A 17092-nucleotide genomic window follows, 5' to 3' on the forward strand; every position below is an offset into this window, starting at 1 on the left:
TTGGGAAGCGTCTCGGGGCAAGGGGACAGGCAACGATTAGTGGTAGTGGCAGTAGTAGGGTTGAAATCGCCAACTATTTGCCTTTGCGAAACCAAGAGATACCCCTTGATATCTGCAGATACCCTGCCCGTTGATGCAGACCAAATACTGTTATTTCGATAGCTATTATCGTGCTACGTTATCGCCTCTTGTAACAAAAACGTACTTCAGACTACAGTTGAGCAGACCACTGGGACAAAAGCCGTTGCACCGACACGGACCCAAGTGGTATGTCGGGATATGTCTTGTCAGAACCAACTACTACTACTAGGGTTAAAGGATAGCATCGATTCGTGGATCCTTCCCCTCGGGACCGGGAGTTTTCCCACCACCGTCGTATCGAGCTACCCCTGTATTGAGTGTCGCCCCTTTAAGGGCCTTTCGAGCCGTTTGGTCCACCTCCGGGTGTCTTTGACATCATGATCGATCACTAATTCGTGCAGTCTTTTAGGAAGTTCTCGGATCTCCTTCATCAAGTGTCTAATCCACAAAGACACACGGAAACATCGCATCGAGGCCACGGCGCCATTCAACCCCTGTCCAGTACAAGTAGCGTCCCTTTACGAAGCTCAAGTGTGTATGTAGATGTATCCTGCCTCGTTCACTGAGGTTATATCCGGCCTGGCGGCGCGGCCCAAGCTTTCTGGCACCCATCCCGAGGGGGTATGCTCGAAGTGGGCTGTTGACTGTGGCATATGGTGTGTGAGGAGTTGTCTTCCGAGGGCAGGCTAGACAAACCCCCTGACCCCCTATCATAAACCCCAAGTTGAAGTAGAAGAGAGAGTTTTCATGGACCCAAGTGTAGAAACTTTACCCTAGTCTATCCGTATGTTTACTGGCGAGGCTGGAAGCCACAAGGGGGGTATCATCGATTTCCTGTCTACATTGGAACTTGGAAAATCTCAGGGCTGGACGGCAATAATCTTCAATCACTTACATCAATGGTTCCCGGTGACACCCTGACATGCCACTAGAATGTAAAAGAAATACAGGGGTCTTGGCAATTAGGTGGCACACGAACATCCATGGCCAAGTCCCCCAGATGGTCTGTACGGAAAGACGCCAGAAATAAAAATAAAAACAAACAAAAAACAAAAAGAAAAATTTTTTGGGGCCTTGCCGGGGATTGAACCCGGGACCTCGTCCATTTTAGATTAATGAATAACCCGGAATTACCCGAAGGACGAATCATACTCGATTCATTGTTAGCTGTATTTCCTTTTGACGGGGAGGAATTAATGAACTTACCCGCTAGACCACAAGGCCGTGTTGTTGTTGAAATCGAGTCTCGATATTGGGCTTTATATCGCTAGCATTCGACGAGTGTGGGGACTTGTAAGGCTTGCAGACCCGCATCCAGCCGATTGGCCCACCTTGTTTTTAGTGTATGCAGGTGCGGAACTGCCCTCGCGCCATTGGCGTACGCTTCCTGTTTGGCAGGCGGCAGGCGGCAGGCTTCAACCTTGTTTCTAGGTCCTAGGACAGCAACTCCCGAACGCCTGTATACCTGAGTTGGAAGCACACAGCAGCGTGGAGCGAGCAGTAAGGCCCAGGAGCGTGGCCTTCATCCGCCTTCATGGCTTCGTGCTGGGCCAGAAATGACGGCCAGCCACCGGCTTCGAACGGTGGCATCCCCCTGATTGTCAACCACACCCAGAGCGAGTCCGCGTCCGACTCAGTCAAGACTCCGGATATTGTTGATTGGTGTGAACTCACGCCATCGAGGACTTTTCACTTGCTCAGATAAGCATTCACTCGAGTAAGTGTCGGAAGGCCCTGGCGCATCAGAACTAGCAGGGCCTGTCAATCCTGGACAAGCTCACATTGCAGCCAAAACCCCGACTGTCCTCAGACTACCTGAGCCGACCGAGGTTCCTTACTATTCCTACCGAATATGGATGTTGTGAAGGCTGTCCAAGTAAGGTGGCAGGGAAAGCTCCTGGTAGATACGGTTCGTTACCTAGAATATCAATCTGCCTTACCCTATTACCCCATAGCCAAGATGGCCATTATGTCAAGTAACCACTTTCGATAAGAGAGAGGCATATCATATAACCGACAGTTCTGTGGTACGTATTTATGTTCCCCCACTGGAGACTTGATCCTCTCCCTCTCTCTCGCCCTTTCTCTGGCCCTCTCTGGCTCTCTTTCTCCCTCCCTCACACACACCATGTCGGCTTCGGCCAGCTTCTCTGGCTTGTCGGGGCACGACCAGGCCCCAGAGGGCAATTCGGCGTCCGCGTCGTTTAGCGTCTCCGATAGGCACACATTCTTCTGCCATATATCCCATTTTATGTACTAGAATATCGCTGGCCAATGATTGTTTTATAATGGGGACCAAACTATCCGCCCAGGCCGCCTGGCCAAGGAAATCTGGACCCGAACATACCTTTTCCTCGTAGACAAGAATCTACGAACCGGCAGCATGATCCAAGACCGCTTCAGGTGGCTGCTGCCAAAATCCGATGTCACGGAAGAAGCAACCAAGATCCATCGCAAGATCCAGCAGACTGCCAGGTCCATTTCTAGCTATTGGGGTGTTTACCTTCGAGGGATCGGTTTAAGCAAAAGCGGATACAGGTAGACAACGGACACGATGTCTGCATCCAACGTTGGCCCCTATCGACTGTTTGGAAGACCATTATACATGTTATTACACCCTTATTCCCGGGAGGTGGTGGTGTCGTAGGAAGTGTCTTTCACGATGAGTTGACCTGGAGGTAGACGCCGTCCCAGCCAACGCTCCGACTCATGGCAGTACCGGTAAAAGTCAAAGTAAGGGGCGGCAATCTAATTTCTGACAAAGATCGACCAGAAGTGCCCTCGGTATGTTTGTATCAACTACATGTAGCCAGGATCAACCTCGCAGTTATCTGAAACCGCGAGCCTACTTTCACAGGTGGGAACATCCGGACCGATATGAAAGGTGTGTAAGGGGTACATGTGGGTGAGGCCTCGTCTGGATTACGCCATTCAGCATGGAGAAAGTTCTCAGCCTCGAGGAGTCAACCCAGTCAAGTCCGGTTCCGAGAGACGATGGAGGCGATTTCTAAGTCAGATCGTGGGCTCTCACTGGCGCTCAGCTCGAGAACATCATGGGTATCTAGTCCAAGATGGCAATGAGCTTTCCGAATTTGAGGCTTGGTGCAAAGTCTTGACATATCATGAGGCCCCCGCTGAAGAAGGCAAGAAGTTCACGATTCGTTTCATCGGAACGTGTCAGCTACCCGCACGGCCCATTGTCCGTTTTCTGGCTGACTTGTCTAGTGGAACATCTGGTCACCTCACACCCATAATGCCAGAGAACAAGGACGTAACCATCTTCCAGAATCTGGAAACCAACTACTACCACCGCGCCTTTCAGGTCTCTGGTCTGTTTCCGACGATTCGATTGGAAGCTCTAGAGCGGCAATTCGACGTACTATTATGAGATCTTAAATAGTATAAAAATTCTCTCGCGGGCACAAACTAAAATGCAGACACTCATTACATGGCAGAAATCAACAGCATTGAATGCATCAATGTTATGCTGCCGCTAATTATAATTGAGCCTGTTTAATCTAACGAACTTGGCTGGCTGGCGTGGGACACCTGCATTTAATTCCACCTGGATCCAGAGCCGGAACTCTCCGCCAGGCGTCCGATAGCAATCGGCCTTGGCATCGGAGCCTCTACCGGTGGAGTGTCTTCACCTATCACGGGACATGCTACTTATTTTTATCATAGATTGTTTACATTTGATATTTATGACTGTTTGAATTCTCTGATCTGGTTTTATGAAGAACTCAGTCGAATTACCAGCACATTTCAATACCCTGAAGGGCCAGCATCATGAGCAGCAGTACATCAAAGCCCATCAACCTGCAGACGGGCTGGCCCTCCGCCCGGCTATGCGCATCAGCTGCTATACTCGATGGCGCCCAACAAGTGCTCACTTCCGAGGCGGAAGCAGGTCCTGCCATGCTGTACGGCCCTCGCATTGGACACACGGCGCTGCGCGAGAGTTTGGCGACATGGCTGAGCACATTCTACGCCCAGTCGATGGCTGGCAACCCTACAACCAAAGATCGCATCGCCATCAGCAATGGTGCCTCAGGGAACCTGGCCAACATCCTGCAGAAGTTTGCGGATCCGCTTTACACGCGTGCCATCTTCTTGGCCGAGCCCACGTACTTCCTGGCCTGCCCTATCATGGAGGACAACGGATTCCGCGGGAAGCTGCGGGGCGTGCCCGAGGGCGGCCCGGAACACGGTGGGTTGGACCTCGGGTTTCTACGCCAGCGCTTGCGAGAAACCGAGGCGGAGGCGGTCCGGACAGCCGCCGAGAGTGGTCGGGCGGATGCGCCGGTCCTGAAGGCCGGTCCTTTGTATCCCAAGGTGTTCAAGTATATCATCTACGTGGTCCCGACCTTTGCGAACCCGAGCGGGAAAACAATGGCGGAACAGACGCGGCGAGAACTCGTTCTCATAGCACGCGATTTTGATGCGCTGGTGATTTCGGACGATGTGTACGACTACCTCAGGTGGCCGGCTGATCCGACAGGGGGTGGTGATGATGCCTTATCTCCTCTTCCATCGAGACTGGTGGATATTGATCGCGGGATGGACGGCTACGACGAGAAATGGGGAAATACACTCAGCAATGGATCGTTCTCCAAAATCATCGGGCCGGGAGTGAGGGTGGGCTGGGCTGACTGCGCGCCGGGGTTGGCTTTTGAATTGGGCGAAGTGTAAGTTTCCTTCTTCTGCGATTTAGCACTTACACCTCATGCACCACCACTCGAGAAGCATAATGGAGCTGATTAAGGGCATTCATTAGTGGCTCGTCGAGCTCAGGTGGTGGTCCTGCTCATATGTCTTCCACCTTTGTGGACAAGATGCTTCGCAGTGGTGCGCTGGACAAGCACATCCAGACAGTTTTGATCCCGGCGTACAGGAGGCGGTACCACACCCTGATGGGATGCATCGCGCAACTGCTGGCCCCCCTCGGCGTGAGTGTCGAGTCAAGCATGGCTGAAAAGGAAGGAAGCACAGCTCTCGCCGGCGGCTTCTTTCTTTACCTCCGGCTCCCTGGCGATGTCCCGCATGCGCGGACTGTGGCGTCGGTGGCCTTGCGGGAGCATGGACTGCGGATTGCCTTTGGGCACCTGTTTGTCGTAGCTGGGGACGAGGGGAGCATCGCCAGAGCAGAAGGCCCGGGCGGCATCTCGAGATGTTTCCGGCTGTGCTGGGCGTGGCACGAAGAGGAAGAGCTACGGGAGGGGGTGCAGAGGCTAGCGGACACACTTGCGTCCATACGGGAGCGTATGGCGAGAGGTGAGGCTATTCGCGAAGAAGCGCTCGGTGTACGATGAAGTCGCCATGTTCTCAGCATGAATTGACTTTGCGTCTTGCTGACGGCTTGGAGCTATATAACATGCTTAGAGGGAAGATCTACGGCCATGTACTTGTTAGACTTTATACTACTGCCAGCGATGCACCTAATGCGTGCCACTGTACCTGAGGCATGAGTTGCTGTAGGAACAACCACCTCCCAACAAAGCACACCCTAGTCCATTGTCTGTTCTTGACATCTTTTCATTCGTCGATTTTCTCATGTTGCTGTTGGGGGTTATAGTTCTCTGGCCCTCAATGGCCGACTGCTCAAACCGGTAGACAGACAGACAGTAGGGGAGTCCGAGTCTTTGTGGAAGAAGAGCAAATACCAAATACCCGAGCTTACATGCGATCAACAACAAACAGAGTAGAGGGGCAGCACTGTCAGTGTATGGCGGGGTACACCCATGCATTAAGTTGGTAAATAAAGCGCTGGGCTGGCAGTTGCTGGATGCAACATTGAACCAAGAACCAACCGAGGGGCACTAATCCGCTTACCATTCCCGGTCCCCTTGGTGCCTTCCTTAGTGGCTACAGCCCCAGCATACAGCCCCGGCAAAACGAGACCCTGGACGCATTGATTGCCCAAACACGCGACCCGCGGCCACCCATCCCCCATCCGCGTCCCCTATTTAAAACGAATTGAGCCCGTCATGCTGAATGGACGCACTTGCTGTACGGTAGCCGCCTCTCAAGCACCACTGCCGACCTGTTTGCCCAAGCAAGCAAAAGCTTGTTGGACTTGGATCGAGGCCGAACAGCTCGAGTGCAGAACTCTGGCCAGCAAAGCCCCGTCCATGCCTGCCACAGCTGGCCGTAAGTGTCTGCTGTACAGCTCCAACCTTGCAATCAAGCACCTAATAGGGGGGAAGGGGGGTACCGGTACCTACGCTCAAGCTTCGCCGCCGGCTTGAACTTCACCGTTCACCTACCTTACTTCCTTAGCCTTTCCCCCACGGAACACCAGCACCCCAAGACCGAGACCGAGACCGAGACCAAAGCTCCACCAGCAACCACGAGACCTCCCTCAGCCCTTCGTCGCTGGCTCCCTTGGACCTTGGAAACTACATGTACTTGCGACAACGGGCGTACGATGCGATAAGCACGCAGCTCTGGACAGACGATGCGCTCTGGTGCTAGTTGTTACTTTGACCTCCCCGGCTCACGAGCACTTTTACGACAAATACAGACGACAACAACTACTCTCTCACCACCCCAACAACCGTCGCCTCGAATAAGAGAACGGTCATGACCAGATGTTCCGCCGGTCATCGCCCACCATGTTTCTTCCCACTTTCCTGAACCCTTCAGGGAGCCGCAGCAGCTCACACAAGTCCAAGTCTTCCAAGTCGTCGCCCGAGACCACCCCCGTCCGCTCTCGAAGCCCCGACCCGTCTCTAGCCGATTACCTGTACGACGAGTCGCAGCTCGAGCCCCCGCCGCCGTTGCCCAAGGATCTCCTGGACCTGAACACCTGCTTGGAGATACTGGCGACCATCTTTCCCGATGTCCAGGTAGAGGTCTTCCGCGAGATGCTCGCGAGCTTCTCGGAAGAGTCGAGGTTGGAAGTCATTGCGGATGCCATGCTCAAGAACCCCGCTGCCTGGGTAAAAGGACGCCGCAGGCTGCGAGGTGGCCAGAAAGAAGGCGAGGCAGCAATTTACGAGCCCCCGGTGCCGCCGGCTGAGGCCTTTAGAGGGTCCGATTACCGAAACGCCGTGAGATCCCTGGCTTGGCAGGAGTTCAAAGGCCTGTCGAAGTCGGCAATCGACGCCGTGCTCTCCGAGTCAAACTATTCATACCTGGACGCCCGGCCGACGCTGGTGAACCTGTCTTCCAAGTCGTGGAAGTTCACAATATCGTCTATGCTGTTTCGGCGGAAGCCGGTAACCACGGGCGAGGCAGAAAACCACCCACTGGTCGTGTGGAAGTCATCAGGCCAAGGATACATAGTCCCGACGATCAAGCCAACGGGCAACGCCGAACTGGACAAGGAGCTGTTCAACGAGCTCATCGTGCCATTAAAAAAACGCGAGGCGAGCACCAGAGAAGAGAGCGACCGCACTCTCGCCATGACATTACACACCGAGGAGGCCGAAGCTGCCGAAGCTACCTATGAATGCGCATGCTGCTTCACGGAAGCTACGTTTGAGGAGTTCACAACATGCAACACGAGCGAGGGACACATGATCTGCTTCCGCTGCGTCCAACACTCCATCACCGAGGCCATCTTTGGCCAGGGTTGGCATAGGAGCATCAACAAAGATGCTGGCACTCTGCACTGCCCTGCAGTGGCATCACAGGAGTGCAAGGGCTGTATTTCAGCAGAGCACATTCATCGTGCTATGCTACAAGAGAGGAACGGAGCCGAGGTGCTGCGCAAGTTAGATCAGCGGCTGGCAGACCACGATCTTCTGTCGAGCAATCTCCCGCTCATCAGGTGTCCGTTCTGTAACTATGCCGAAGTCGATGATTTGTACGTCCCGGAGTCTGCACAGAAGCGGATGAGACTCCGTGTGAACAATCTGCCCAACCTGATCTTCCTCGTCGTCATAACACTGTGCGTCTTCCCCGTGTCTGTCCCGCTCATAATGATCACGACAGTGGCGGTGTTATTCCTCTCCAGCATCGGCGTGGCTAGGAATTACGCAATGTCGCACTTCCGCGCTGCGATTACCCGCCACCAGCGGCGCCGTCACGGACTCAAATTCGTATGCCGTAACCCGGAGTGTGGGCAAGCCTCGTGCATGTCGTGCTCGAAAGGCTGGGTCGACATTCACGTCTGCCACGAGTCGGAGCTGGTGGCGCTGCGGACGGCGGTGGAGCAGGCCATGTCGTTGGCCGTCAAGCGCGTGTGTCCTCGGTGCTACACGTCGTTCGTCAAGTCCGCCGGCTGCAACAAGCTGACCTGCCCCTGCGGCTACAAGATGTGTTACGTCTGCCGCGCCGACATCGGGGCGTCGAACCAGGGCTACAGCCACTTTTGCCAGCATTTCCGGCCCGAAGGAGACGGCAGGAAGTGCCTCGAGTGTCGTAAGTGCAACCTCTGGGAGGCGGAAGACCAGGAGGCAATTCTGCGCCAGGCCAGAGAGGACACGGAGCGCAAGTGGCGGGACGAGAACCGCGACATCTCCGCGGCGGAGAGGGCGTATCTCGACACGGGTGTCGCCAGCGGCGGCGCCGGCGAGACGATGCATAAGGTGTTGACGACTGGCCGCCTCCCGAGCGTCAACGACGTCTTTGATTTCTTCGTGGAGACGTTTCTCGTGGTGTAGGGGCTCATGAAGCTAGATTGATTGTACACAGGCTCTCGACGCCTGAAAAAGAAAGGGGAAGTCGGGGAGAGTGGAATATGCACACAGCCAAGGGAAGAGAGAGTCGAGCACAGCATGCATGGAGTTTCAGGAGCAACACGCCATAACCAAATGGCGAGGGGATATGATTATTCGGGGCTTGTTTTTTGTTTACTTTTGGTTGCATTACGTAGATCGCTGTCCACTATATCTATACCTATCAGGGGCTACGGGGGACTGTCGGGGAGCAACGGGAAAGGGGGGCAGGTTTATGGGATATGGGACAAACAGGACATTAGGTTATACATTAGAAGAGAGAGAGCGAGAGAGGGAGACGCTGGCATGGCGCGGAACGAGACAACAATGGGGCTACGCAGCTCACAAGTCCATCATAAATAATCTTTACGAGAGGAGGAAGGAAGACCCACGCTTCGAAATACGAAGGAAGAGACGGGCTGACCGCATTATCATACCCCAGATCTTGATAGAGAAATCCATTTTTCATCAATAAGAAGTTGAACACGCACTCTCGAAGTGAGCGTATAAACTTGCTCCTGAAGTCAGTCGTTCACTGACTCAACAAGGGAACAAATGGTTTGAACTTTTAACTTGTCTCATTATTCAAAACTCATCGCGCCTGCTCCATCGAACCGCTGTCAAACTAGGATAATCATACAATATCACACACACTTGCCGGATCTCCCCTTTTATACAGGTGTCTCCTTCAATTACAGACATCCTGTCTGTCATCCACACCGCCAGCTTTAAATCTTGGAAGAAAACGACGATCCGTCGACCAACTCGGCCGCGGCGCCCGAGATGGCCATCTTGCCCGTCTCCTTGACCTTGGCCTGGAAGATGACCTTGTTGCCGTCCTTCCACATCTCGGTGACGAGGGTCTCGCCCGGCAGGACGGTGCCGGCGAAGCGGACCTTGATGTTCTTGAAGGGGCCGAACTTCTCGTAGACGGCCTTGCCGGCGATGCCCATGAAGCAGAGGCCGTGCAGGATGGGGCGCTTGAAGCCGCCCATCTTGGCGAAGTTGGGGTCGACGTGCAGCGGGCTAGGTTTTTCTCAAGTCAGTCTCACGTTGTTCTGAAAGGGGGGTGCGCAGGTAACACTTACTTGTAATCACCACTCAGCCGGTACACAGCAGCCTGCTCCTCGGTCGTAGTCGACTCGACCACCACGTCCGGCATGCGCTTGGGCGGGCTGTTGACGGCCGTGGAGGCGCCGCGGTCCTGCGGCTTGCGCTGCCCGCCGAATCCGCCTGCGCCGCGGAGGAAGACGGTGGACTCGTTGTAGAACAGGTCCTCGCCCGTCTCGGCGTTCTTGGTCAGCACGCCGCCCTTGAGGATGGCGGCCGAGCCCTTGTCCACGACCTCGATGAGCTTAGCGTAGCTCTTAGTCCGCGCGGCCGTTGGGATCGGGTACTTCTTGATCTCCAGGTATTGCTCGCCGTGCAGCAGCATCATGGGGTTGAAGTTGGGCACCACCTGGTCCATCGAGTAGGGCGTGTTGACATCGAACGCGGGGATGACGCCGTAGGTGGGCAGGACCTGGAAGTCCTCGTGTCCCTCGAAGACGTAGGGAATCTCGGTGCGCTTGGCACCTACGCCCAGGTTGTACAGCATACAATCACGCTCCGAGTAGCTGAACTCGGTCTCGGGCGACTTGGCATTCTGTGCCGTGGCGATGGCGTCTAGATACTTCTTGCCTTCGCTCTCGGGCAGGGGCGCTGGGCTGGGCTTCTTCTGTTTCTATCAAATACAAAAATTCGTTAACATTGCTTCATGACTAGTACTAGTAGATATGTATGTACTACAAGTTCAAGCGTGTACGAAATAGTGTCCTCATACCTTAGCAGCCCCGCTCCTGTTCTCCATGTTGGCCATAACCTTGCCTACAGCGTCCGCTGCCTTCTCGGGGTGGTCTGCCCGCTCATCGAAGGTGACGATCTTTTCCCATTGCTGGCGCACAGCTTCGGGGGTGAGAGGCACATCAATGGGGAAAGCAGCGCCGCCGGATCGCTGCCATCGGGTCTGACCGCACCAACCACTACCAACTTCGTACAGCCCACCTGTAGGGTTCTTGGGCACCTTGTCGCTGCAAAGTGCCAGTACGAGAGGGGCTATGTAGTCAGGCTTGAAGGCCTGGACAAGCTCCTCGGGCAGGATTGTGGCAGTCATCGCAGTACCAGCGTTGGGGGCGATTGTGTTCGTGTAGATGTTGTACTTGTATCCCTCCAGAGCGAGAGCCCGCGAGAAACCCAGGATACCGCATTTCTGTCATCGTGTCAGTGTTCAGTGTCTGGGCATGTTGACCATTTGCGAATTCAACTTACGGCTGCAGCATAGTTGGCCTGTCCAAAGTTTCCGTAAATACCACTGGTGGAGGTGGTGTTCACAATGCGACCGTACTTCTGCTTCAGCATGATGGGCCAAGCCGCCTTGGTGACCTTGTACGTGCCGCGCAGATGCACGTTCAAGACGGGATCCCACAGGTTGTCGTCCATGTTGGTGAAAGCCTTGTCTCGCAGGATGCCTGCATTGTTGATGATGATGTCGATGCGGCCAAAGGCGTCCATGGCACCCTTGACAACCTTTTCGCCTTCCTCGGCAGAGGCCTTGACGCCAGCAGCCTTACCGCCCATCTTCTTGATCTCCTCTACAACAGTGTCGGGGTTCACCAGATCGTTGACAACAACAGATGCGCCAGCCCTGGCAAGGGCAAGACTGTAGGCTCGGCCAATACCGGCACCGCCGCCCGTTACCAGAGCTACACGGCCCTTGAAGTCGAGGGGCTCGCCCTTGTCGCTGGGTCCCATCTTCATCGAGTCTTCAAGAAGAGACATGAAATCGTTTGGTCCCGAGGGGTATTGAGGGTCCGAGAAGTCTGTGACCTTGTTCCACTTCTTCAGGACAGCTCCGGGGGTGTAGCTGTCATCGGCCTTGAGCAGAAGACCGCTGGACCGCTCCCAGCGGAACTTGGCGATGTGACCGCCGCCGACCTCGAAGATGCTGCCGTTCTCGTCGGTGTTGCTCTTGTGGGCCAGGACAGCGACAAGTGGGACGACCCACTCGGGCCTCAGGTTCTCGAGCACCTCCGGAGGCATGACCGTTTGGGTCATGCGGCTGGCAGCGATAGGGGCAATGACATTGCAGATAATGTTGTATTTGGCGCCCTCCTTGGCCAGCGTCTCGGTGAAGCCGACCTGGGCCAGCTTGGCGGCCGAGTAGTTGCACTGGCCGAAGCTGCCAAACAGACCCGCAGCCGAGGCCGTGTTGATCACGCGACCGTACTTCTGCTTGCGGAAATAAGGCCACGCGGCACGGGCGCATTTGTAGGCGCCTTTGACGTGCACCTTCATAATCAGGTCCCAGTCCTGATCGGACATGTTCTTGAAGCTGACATCGCGGAGGATTCCGGCGTTGTTGATGAGGACGTCGATGCGGCCGAAGTTCTGGATCGCGGTTTCGATGATCTTGTCGCCGTTCTCGACGCTGTCGTAGTTCGCGACGGCCTGGCCGCCGGCCTTCTTAATCTCGTCGACGACGACGTCGGCTGCCTATCGCAATCAAAGTCATGTTAGGATACTTCATTTGGCCACATGTGAATCTCACCCATGGGTTTTAGTTCTTACCTTGGTTGAGTTACCCTCCCCCTTGAAAGAACCGCCGAGATCGTTGACTACGACCTTGGCTCCTCTGGAACCGAAGAAGGTAGCGTATGCCTTACCCAGGCCACCGCCTGCGCCCGTGACGACGACGACCTGGTCGTCGAAGCGCAATTGGTCCGCCATCGTGTATGTATAGTTTCGGTCGGGAAGGGAAGGGAAGGGCAGTGACAACAGTGAAGAAAACAAAGACGGGGTTGTTTACTGCTGCTCACTGCTTCACAGTGGATATGAGGGTATCAAGAGGATGGATGGGGAAGAGAAGAAGAAGAAGAAGGAGAGTTGCCGCTGTTTGAATGGGAAATGGGAAATGGAGCGGCGAGAGAAGGTTGGGGGAGCTTCTGTCTCTCTTTGAGTGCCGTTCCCTCGTTGATTAATCTGAGATATACCCGGGGTAGCCTGCAGCATCGCACTGGCAATTCCACTGGGGCCGGGCCTATCTGTCAGAGACCTACCTCGGGGGCCGAGGCTAATCGCTAATCAGCTCTATTTGGCGGGCACTTGAGCCTGGGGTAAGAGCTGCTAATGCCGAGGGGGACCACTACAGACCACTATGCCCGATTCGTCCTGGCTGGTCCCGTCTCGACTCGCCCATTCTTCACATGCCATCAGAGAACAAACAGCCACTCAACCACTGTACATAGTCCGTTGCTGACTTCAAGTCCCTCTGCAAGTAGTCGAGGGTGACCATGTGCGCTGATGACGGAGCACGACAATTACGTCGTCCTGTCCCACAATCCACGCCAGCCGTCAGCGTTCGCCCTCCTTTTCGCCTGTTCAGCTGCGTGTCACATGTGTTTGGACTTGCGATCATCACTCCTCACCATTGGGCTGTTGTTGCTGCTGCTTGCTTCCCGTCTCTGCAAGTGGTAGAAATATCAGCAGCATGGTTTGAACACACAGCTTTCGGCTCACATTTTTCAAAAACAAAATAGTGGTCAATTTGATGCATACCTCTAATAAGTGCAAGGAGGCAGGCATGCAACATGAATCTGCTGCCCCTGTGCCGATGCAGTATTCGGGGCCAGCCGTGCAGCAAACCTCCTGCCTCCTGCTTTTCTAAGGCTGGCTGGCTGTAAGACAAGCGATGACATACTTCCACCCCGCAGTACCCCCCACTATTACATAGCCGGCCATCATGAATTCCGTCGTGGCTTGCCAGCAACAAGTCGGCCGTAGGTCTGCCCGTGGGAGTGAGCCTCATCTTCGAATGACCAGTTCTGAGGATCAACACCACTCTTACGCCATCTGTTCACACCCACCCATCCGAATAAACACAGGCCCTTCGGCATAGCCCGCCCGGACGTACCGAGAAACCATCCATGGCCTCCGGACCCGAGATCGTCGACGACAAGTCGCCCATCTGCATCCCCTTCATCCTGGCCCGCCTCAAGGAGCAGCAGAGGGTCCAGCAGTTGAATCAGCAGCAGCACTTGGGGTCCGACACAGGGAACCGGCGACCCTTTGTCATCGGCCTGAACGGCGTGCAGGGCGTAGGCAAGACGACGCTCGTCGCTGCGCTCGCCAAGACTCTGCAGTCCGAGTATGGGCTCGAGACGCTCGTCGTCAGCATAGACGACTTCTACCTGCCGCATGCCGAGCAGAAGGAGCTGGCCGCAGCTCAGCCCGACAACAAGTTGGTTGCATGTCGCGGCGAACCTGGTAATAGAATGTCCCCTTTTCTCCTCAAATTTGCACCCACGAACCCGCTCCCCTACGAGAAAGGCAATTCATCTCAAATCCGCATCTTGTTCGAGTCGAGACTTTTATAATATGTCCAGTTCCATGCATTCATCTTCTCCAATGCACTCATGAATCTGATGAAATTTGATTTCCAAGTGGAGACTAACCCCCTCTACGTCATATGAACAGGAACGCATGACATGAAACTAGCCTCCGCATTTCTCGAGGCCGTGACCCAAGGCCGGCCGGTCAAGATCCCCCAATACGACAAGTCCGCCTACGCCGGCGAGGGGGACCGGGTGCCCGAGTCGCACTGGCTCGGCGTCAACGGGCCGGGCCAGCGCAAGGTCGAGGCCGTCATCGTCGAGGGCTGGTGCGTCGGCTTCCGGCCCCTGAGCCCCATGGCCATCACCGCCCAGTGGATGGGCCCCAGCCGCACGCTGCAGCAGCACGACCTGCAGCACCTCGAGTTCGTAAACTGGCAGCTCGAATCGTATGAGCCCATCACGGCCATGTTCGACGCCTTCATCCACCTCGACGCCGAGGACTTGGAATGGGTCTATGACTGGCGGCTCGAACAGGAAGTCAACCTGATCCGGGAAAGGGGAAGCGGCATGACCCGCGAGCAAGTCGTCAAGTTCGTAGATGCTTATTATCCGGGCTATGAGCTATACGCCCCCTCGTTGAGACAGGGAGTGTTCGCGGACAAACTCTCGTGTCACTTGAGATTAGTGGTATCAAAAGATAGGAGAGTGAAGGAATCATTCATAATCTAATCGTCAAAAAATTCATAATATCCACCGTAACTACGGTAGCTGAGCCCCTCTTCTGTGTACATTGCAGCTTCGTGAACAGACAAACAAACAGGCACCATAACTCCAGATCATGCGTCGTTGTAGTCATAAGAGCGCCTATAAGCCCAAGCAAATATACTGCAAATATGTGTGATCTTGGCAGCAGCCAACCTCGGTATACCACCCAATACACACTGGACCCAAGGAAGTCGCTCGAGTGGCCTCATTCAAAGTCCGTCCGGCTCATCATCTTGGCGCCTTCGCTCTTCAGTTCCACAAGAGTCCTGTCGATACCACCGATCTTGTGCCTGACTGCGTCTTCCCGCTCAGCGACTTCGTTCTCGAAATCTTCCACCATCTGCCTCTTCGCTTGGCGGGCTTCTTTAAGGCGATTCATGACTCCACCAAACTTTTCCAGAAACCAGTCACCAGCGTCATCCCATTCCCCGACAGGCATCGAGGTAAAAAACGTAGATTGTGCTTCTTGATCTCTATCAAGATAGTGCTGCAGTTTGTCGGGCAATGTACCCTGCAGTGGGGAGCCTCGTCGACTGCGACTCCGCTTGAGCTGGATCGTAGTCGAAATCCTCATTCCTCAGGCTGTCGTACTGCATTGCAGCGAGCGTCCCATCATCGTAGTCAGGCTCAAAGTTCCGCTTTTTGGAGCTCGACTGGCGCTTTTCGGGTGCCGCACGAGGCATTGCGCTTTCGTGGAGACTGTTTCGACCTCTGCTACTCTTGCTTGCTTTGCTAAAGAGTTGGCGGTTAACCTGGGGCGACTTCTTCGCAGCTGGCTTCGGCGTAGTTTGTTGGTCCGTTTCTTCCCCTGCTGATTCTTCTCGATGACTAACAATCGGAGTTTCAACGTCCACGAAGACAGTCGAGCGATGGGGACCCCCGTGGTCTACATCATCTCTCAAAAGTTCACTGTCGTCCTCCATTTCGTCATCTTCCAGGCCCGTTCCAGGCGTCTGGTAGGCCTCTCGTGGTGGTGATGACATGGGGTGGTGTCCATTGGCATATGGTGTTCGGTTAGAGTAGTCGAGCGGTTGCGCGCCTCGCAAAGGCAACCGTGCCCTGTGGCGGTTTAGAGACGGGTTCGGGGGCGACCTATCTGGCGCTGTTTGGTAGTGTATGTCGTCCACTAAGGAGTCATCATCCCGAGGTAATCCCTTAGCCTGGCCTCGAGCTCGGGCGTCGGGCGTAGAGGAGCTCCGCTGTAGCCCTGGGCCGCGAGCATCGTTTACGACGTCGATGAAACCTTGTGAGTTGATGGTAAAAGGTGGTCTGCTCAACTCGCCACTTTCTCTCTTGATTTGGAGTTGACGTGGCGCGCTCTGCTTGAGGACTGATTCTACCACTGGCCCACGATGCCGATTACTGATCCTCGAATCATTGTTACTAGCAGAATCGCTAAAGACGGAACCGTCCACCGTGGAGCCGTCCCAGAACGGCTTGTTTCTCTGGGATTGCCTCAGGGGCTCTGATGCAAGATCATTGTTTCGTTGCGAACTAACGGAGCCATCTCTGCCGTGTCCTATGTGGTTGGCTGCTGGGCGTATGGTGGTAGGCACGCGTTGGGCCAAGGAAGATCCAGCGCGGTTCGCGTTTGCATTGATTATGGGCATACGCGACTGCGAGTGAGGTTGTTGAGGGGGTGAGTTGTTTTGTACTGTTGTGATGGGAGCTGGTTGGCTCTGTGTCTGGTAGACGGGCCGCTTGTGCGGGCTGCCCTGGTGGTCATGTCCATGAGGCCCGACAGGCGCAGCAGGGGCATTTTGCCCAGCATTTGTGACCCAAGCCTGCATCTTGGTTTTGGATTGCTGGAGAAAGTGGCTGGGAGGCATCGGGTCAATTCTGCTTTGCTGGCGTTTCAAAGTGATGGCGAGGACAGCTTCCGATGATCTTTGCTTTTGTTGTTTGCCTGTTGCGCGGGCACGACGCGTTAAGTGCTGTGTTCCACTGGTGGTTGACGTGTCGTGGTAGCAGTTGCGCGAGGATTATCAGTATCGAGTAAGCTGGCCGTTATGTATCAAGGTGCCATCCTGCCCAATGCGACAGCAGATGTTGGGTCGCAACGGCAGTCCCCAGAGATCTAGAGGGATTTGGAGGGCATAGTGCGCTGAGCCGCCCAATGGATTTGAATTGAGATTGAGGCGGTCGAATGGTCAATGAGCGTTGTTGCTGGGTAGGGCCAAATTCCAGAAAGCCTCAGTTTTCGGGGTCCATGAT

General features: G+C 54.9%; 7 protein-coding genes across 7 annotated transcripts; 5 read left to right on the forward strand and 2 right to left on the reverse strand.

Moving 5' to 3' along the window:
- Positions 1-2464: 2464 nt before the first annotated feature.
- On the forward strand, positions 2465-3469 carry PG986_006138 (uncharacterized protein; the record flags this gene model as incomplete). Its single annotated transcript, XM_066842360.1, has 3 exons — positions 2465-2619; positions 2939-2969; positions 3017-3469. 3 exons carry the CDS (start codon positions 2465-2467, stop codon positions 3467-3469), a joined length of 639 nt encoding a protein of 212 aa, XP_066702222.1.
- A 401-nt stretch (positions 3470-3870) lies between these two features.
- On the forward strand, positions 3871-5393 carry PG986_006139 (aminotransferase; the record flags this gene model as incomplete). The annotated part of the gene is made up of 2 exons (XM_066842361.1): positions 3871-4769; positions 4859-5393. 2 exons carry the CDS (start codon positions 3871-3873, stop codon positions 5391-5393), a joined length of 1434 nt encoding a protein of 477 aa, XP_066702223.1.
- A 675-nt stretch (positions 5394-6068) lies between these two features.
- PG986_006140 (uncharacterized protein) lies at positions 6069-6653 on the forward strand (the record flags this gene model as incomplete). The annotated part of the gene is made up of 2 exons (XM_066842362.1): positions 6069-6231; positions 6361-6653. The coding sequence occupies 2 exons, from the start codon at positions 6069-6071 to the stop codon at positions 6651-6653; spliced, it is 456 nt and encodes a 151-aa protein (XP_066702224.1).
- A 42-nt stretch (positions 6654-6695) lies between these two features.
- PG986_006141 (uncharacterized protein) lies at positions 6696-8690 on the forward strand (the record flags this gene model as incomplete). The annotated part of the gene is made up of 1 exon (XM_066842363.1): positions 6696-8690. One exon carries the CDS (start codon positions 6696-6698, stop codon positions 8688-8690), a length of 1995 nt encoding a protein of 664 aa, XP_066702225.1.
- Positions 8691-9472: 782 nt separating this feature from the next.
- Positions 9473-12509, reverse strand: PG986_006142 (peroxisomal hydratase-dehydrogenase-epimerase; the record flags this gene model as incomplete). The annotated part of the gene is made up of 5 exons (XM_066842364.1): positions 9473-9770; positions 9833-10467; positions 10567-10992; positions 11052-12275; positions 12351-12509. 5 exons carry the CDS (start codon positions 12507-12509, stop codon positions 9473-9475), a joined length of 2742 nt encoding a protein of 913 aa, XP_066702226.1.
- A 1196-nt stretch (positions 12510-13705) lies between these two features.
- Positions 13706-14842, forward strand: PG986_006143 (D-glycerate 3-kinase; the record flags this gene model as incomplete). Its single annotated transcript, XM_066842365.1, has 2 exons — positions 13706-14045; positions 14256-14842. 2 exons carry the CDS (start codon positions 13706-13708, stop codon positions 14840-14842), a joined length of 927 nt encoding a protein of 308 aa, XP_066702227.1.
- Positions 14843-15083: 241 nt separating this feature from the next.
- Positions 15084-16707, reverse strand: PG986_006144 (uncharacterized protein; the record flags this gene model as incomplete). The annotated part of the gene is made up of 2 exons (XM_066842366.1): positions 15084-15351; positions 15389-16707. The coding sequence occupies 2 exons, from the start codon at positions 16705-16707 to the stop codon at positions 15084-15086; spliced, it is 1587 nt and encodes a 528-aa protein (XP_066702228.1).
- Positions 16708-17092: the final 385 nt, after the last annotated feature.

This window comes from Apiospora aurea (assembly GCF_038362705.1).
Source record: "Apiospora aurea strain CBS 24483 chromosome Unknown utg000004l_segment0_segment0, whole genome shotgun sequence".
Taxonomy (NCBI): domain Eukaryota; kingdom Fungi; phylum Ascomycota; class Sordariomycetes; order Amphisphaeriales; family Apiosporaceae; genus Apiospora; species Apiospora aurea.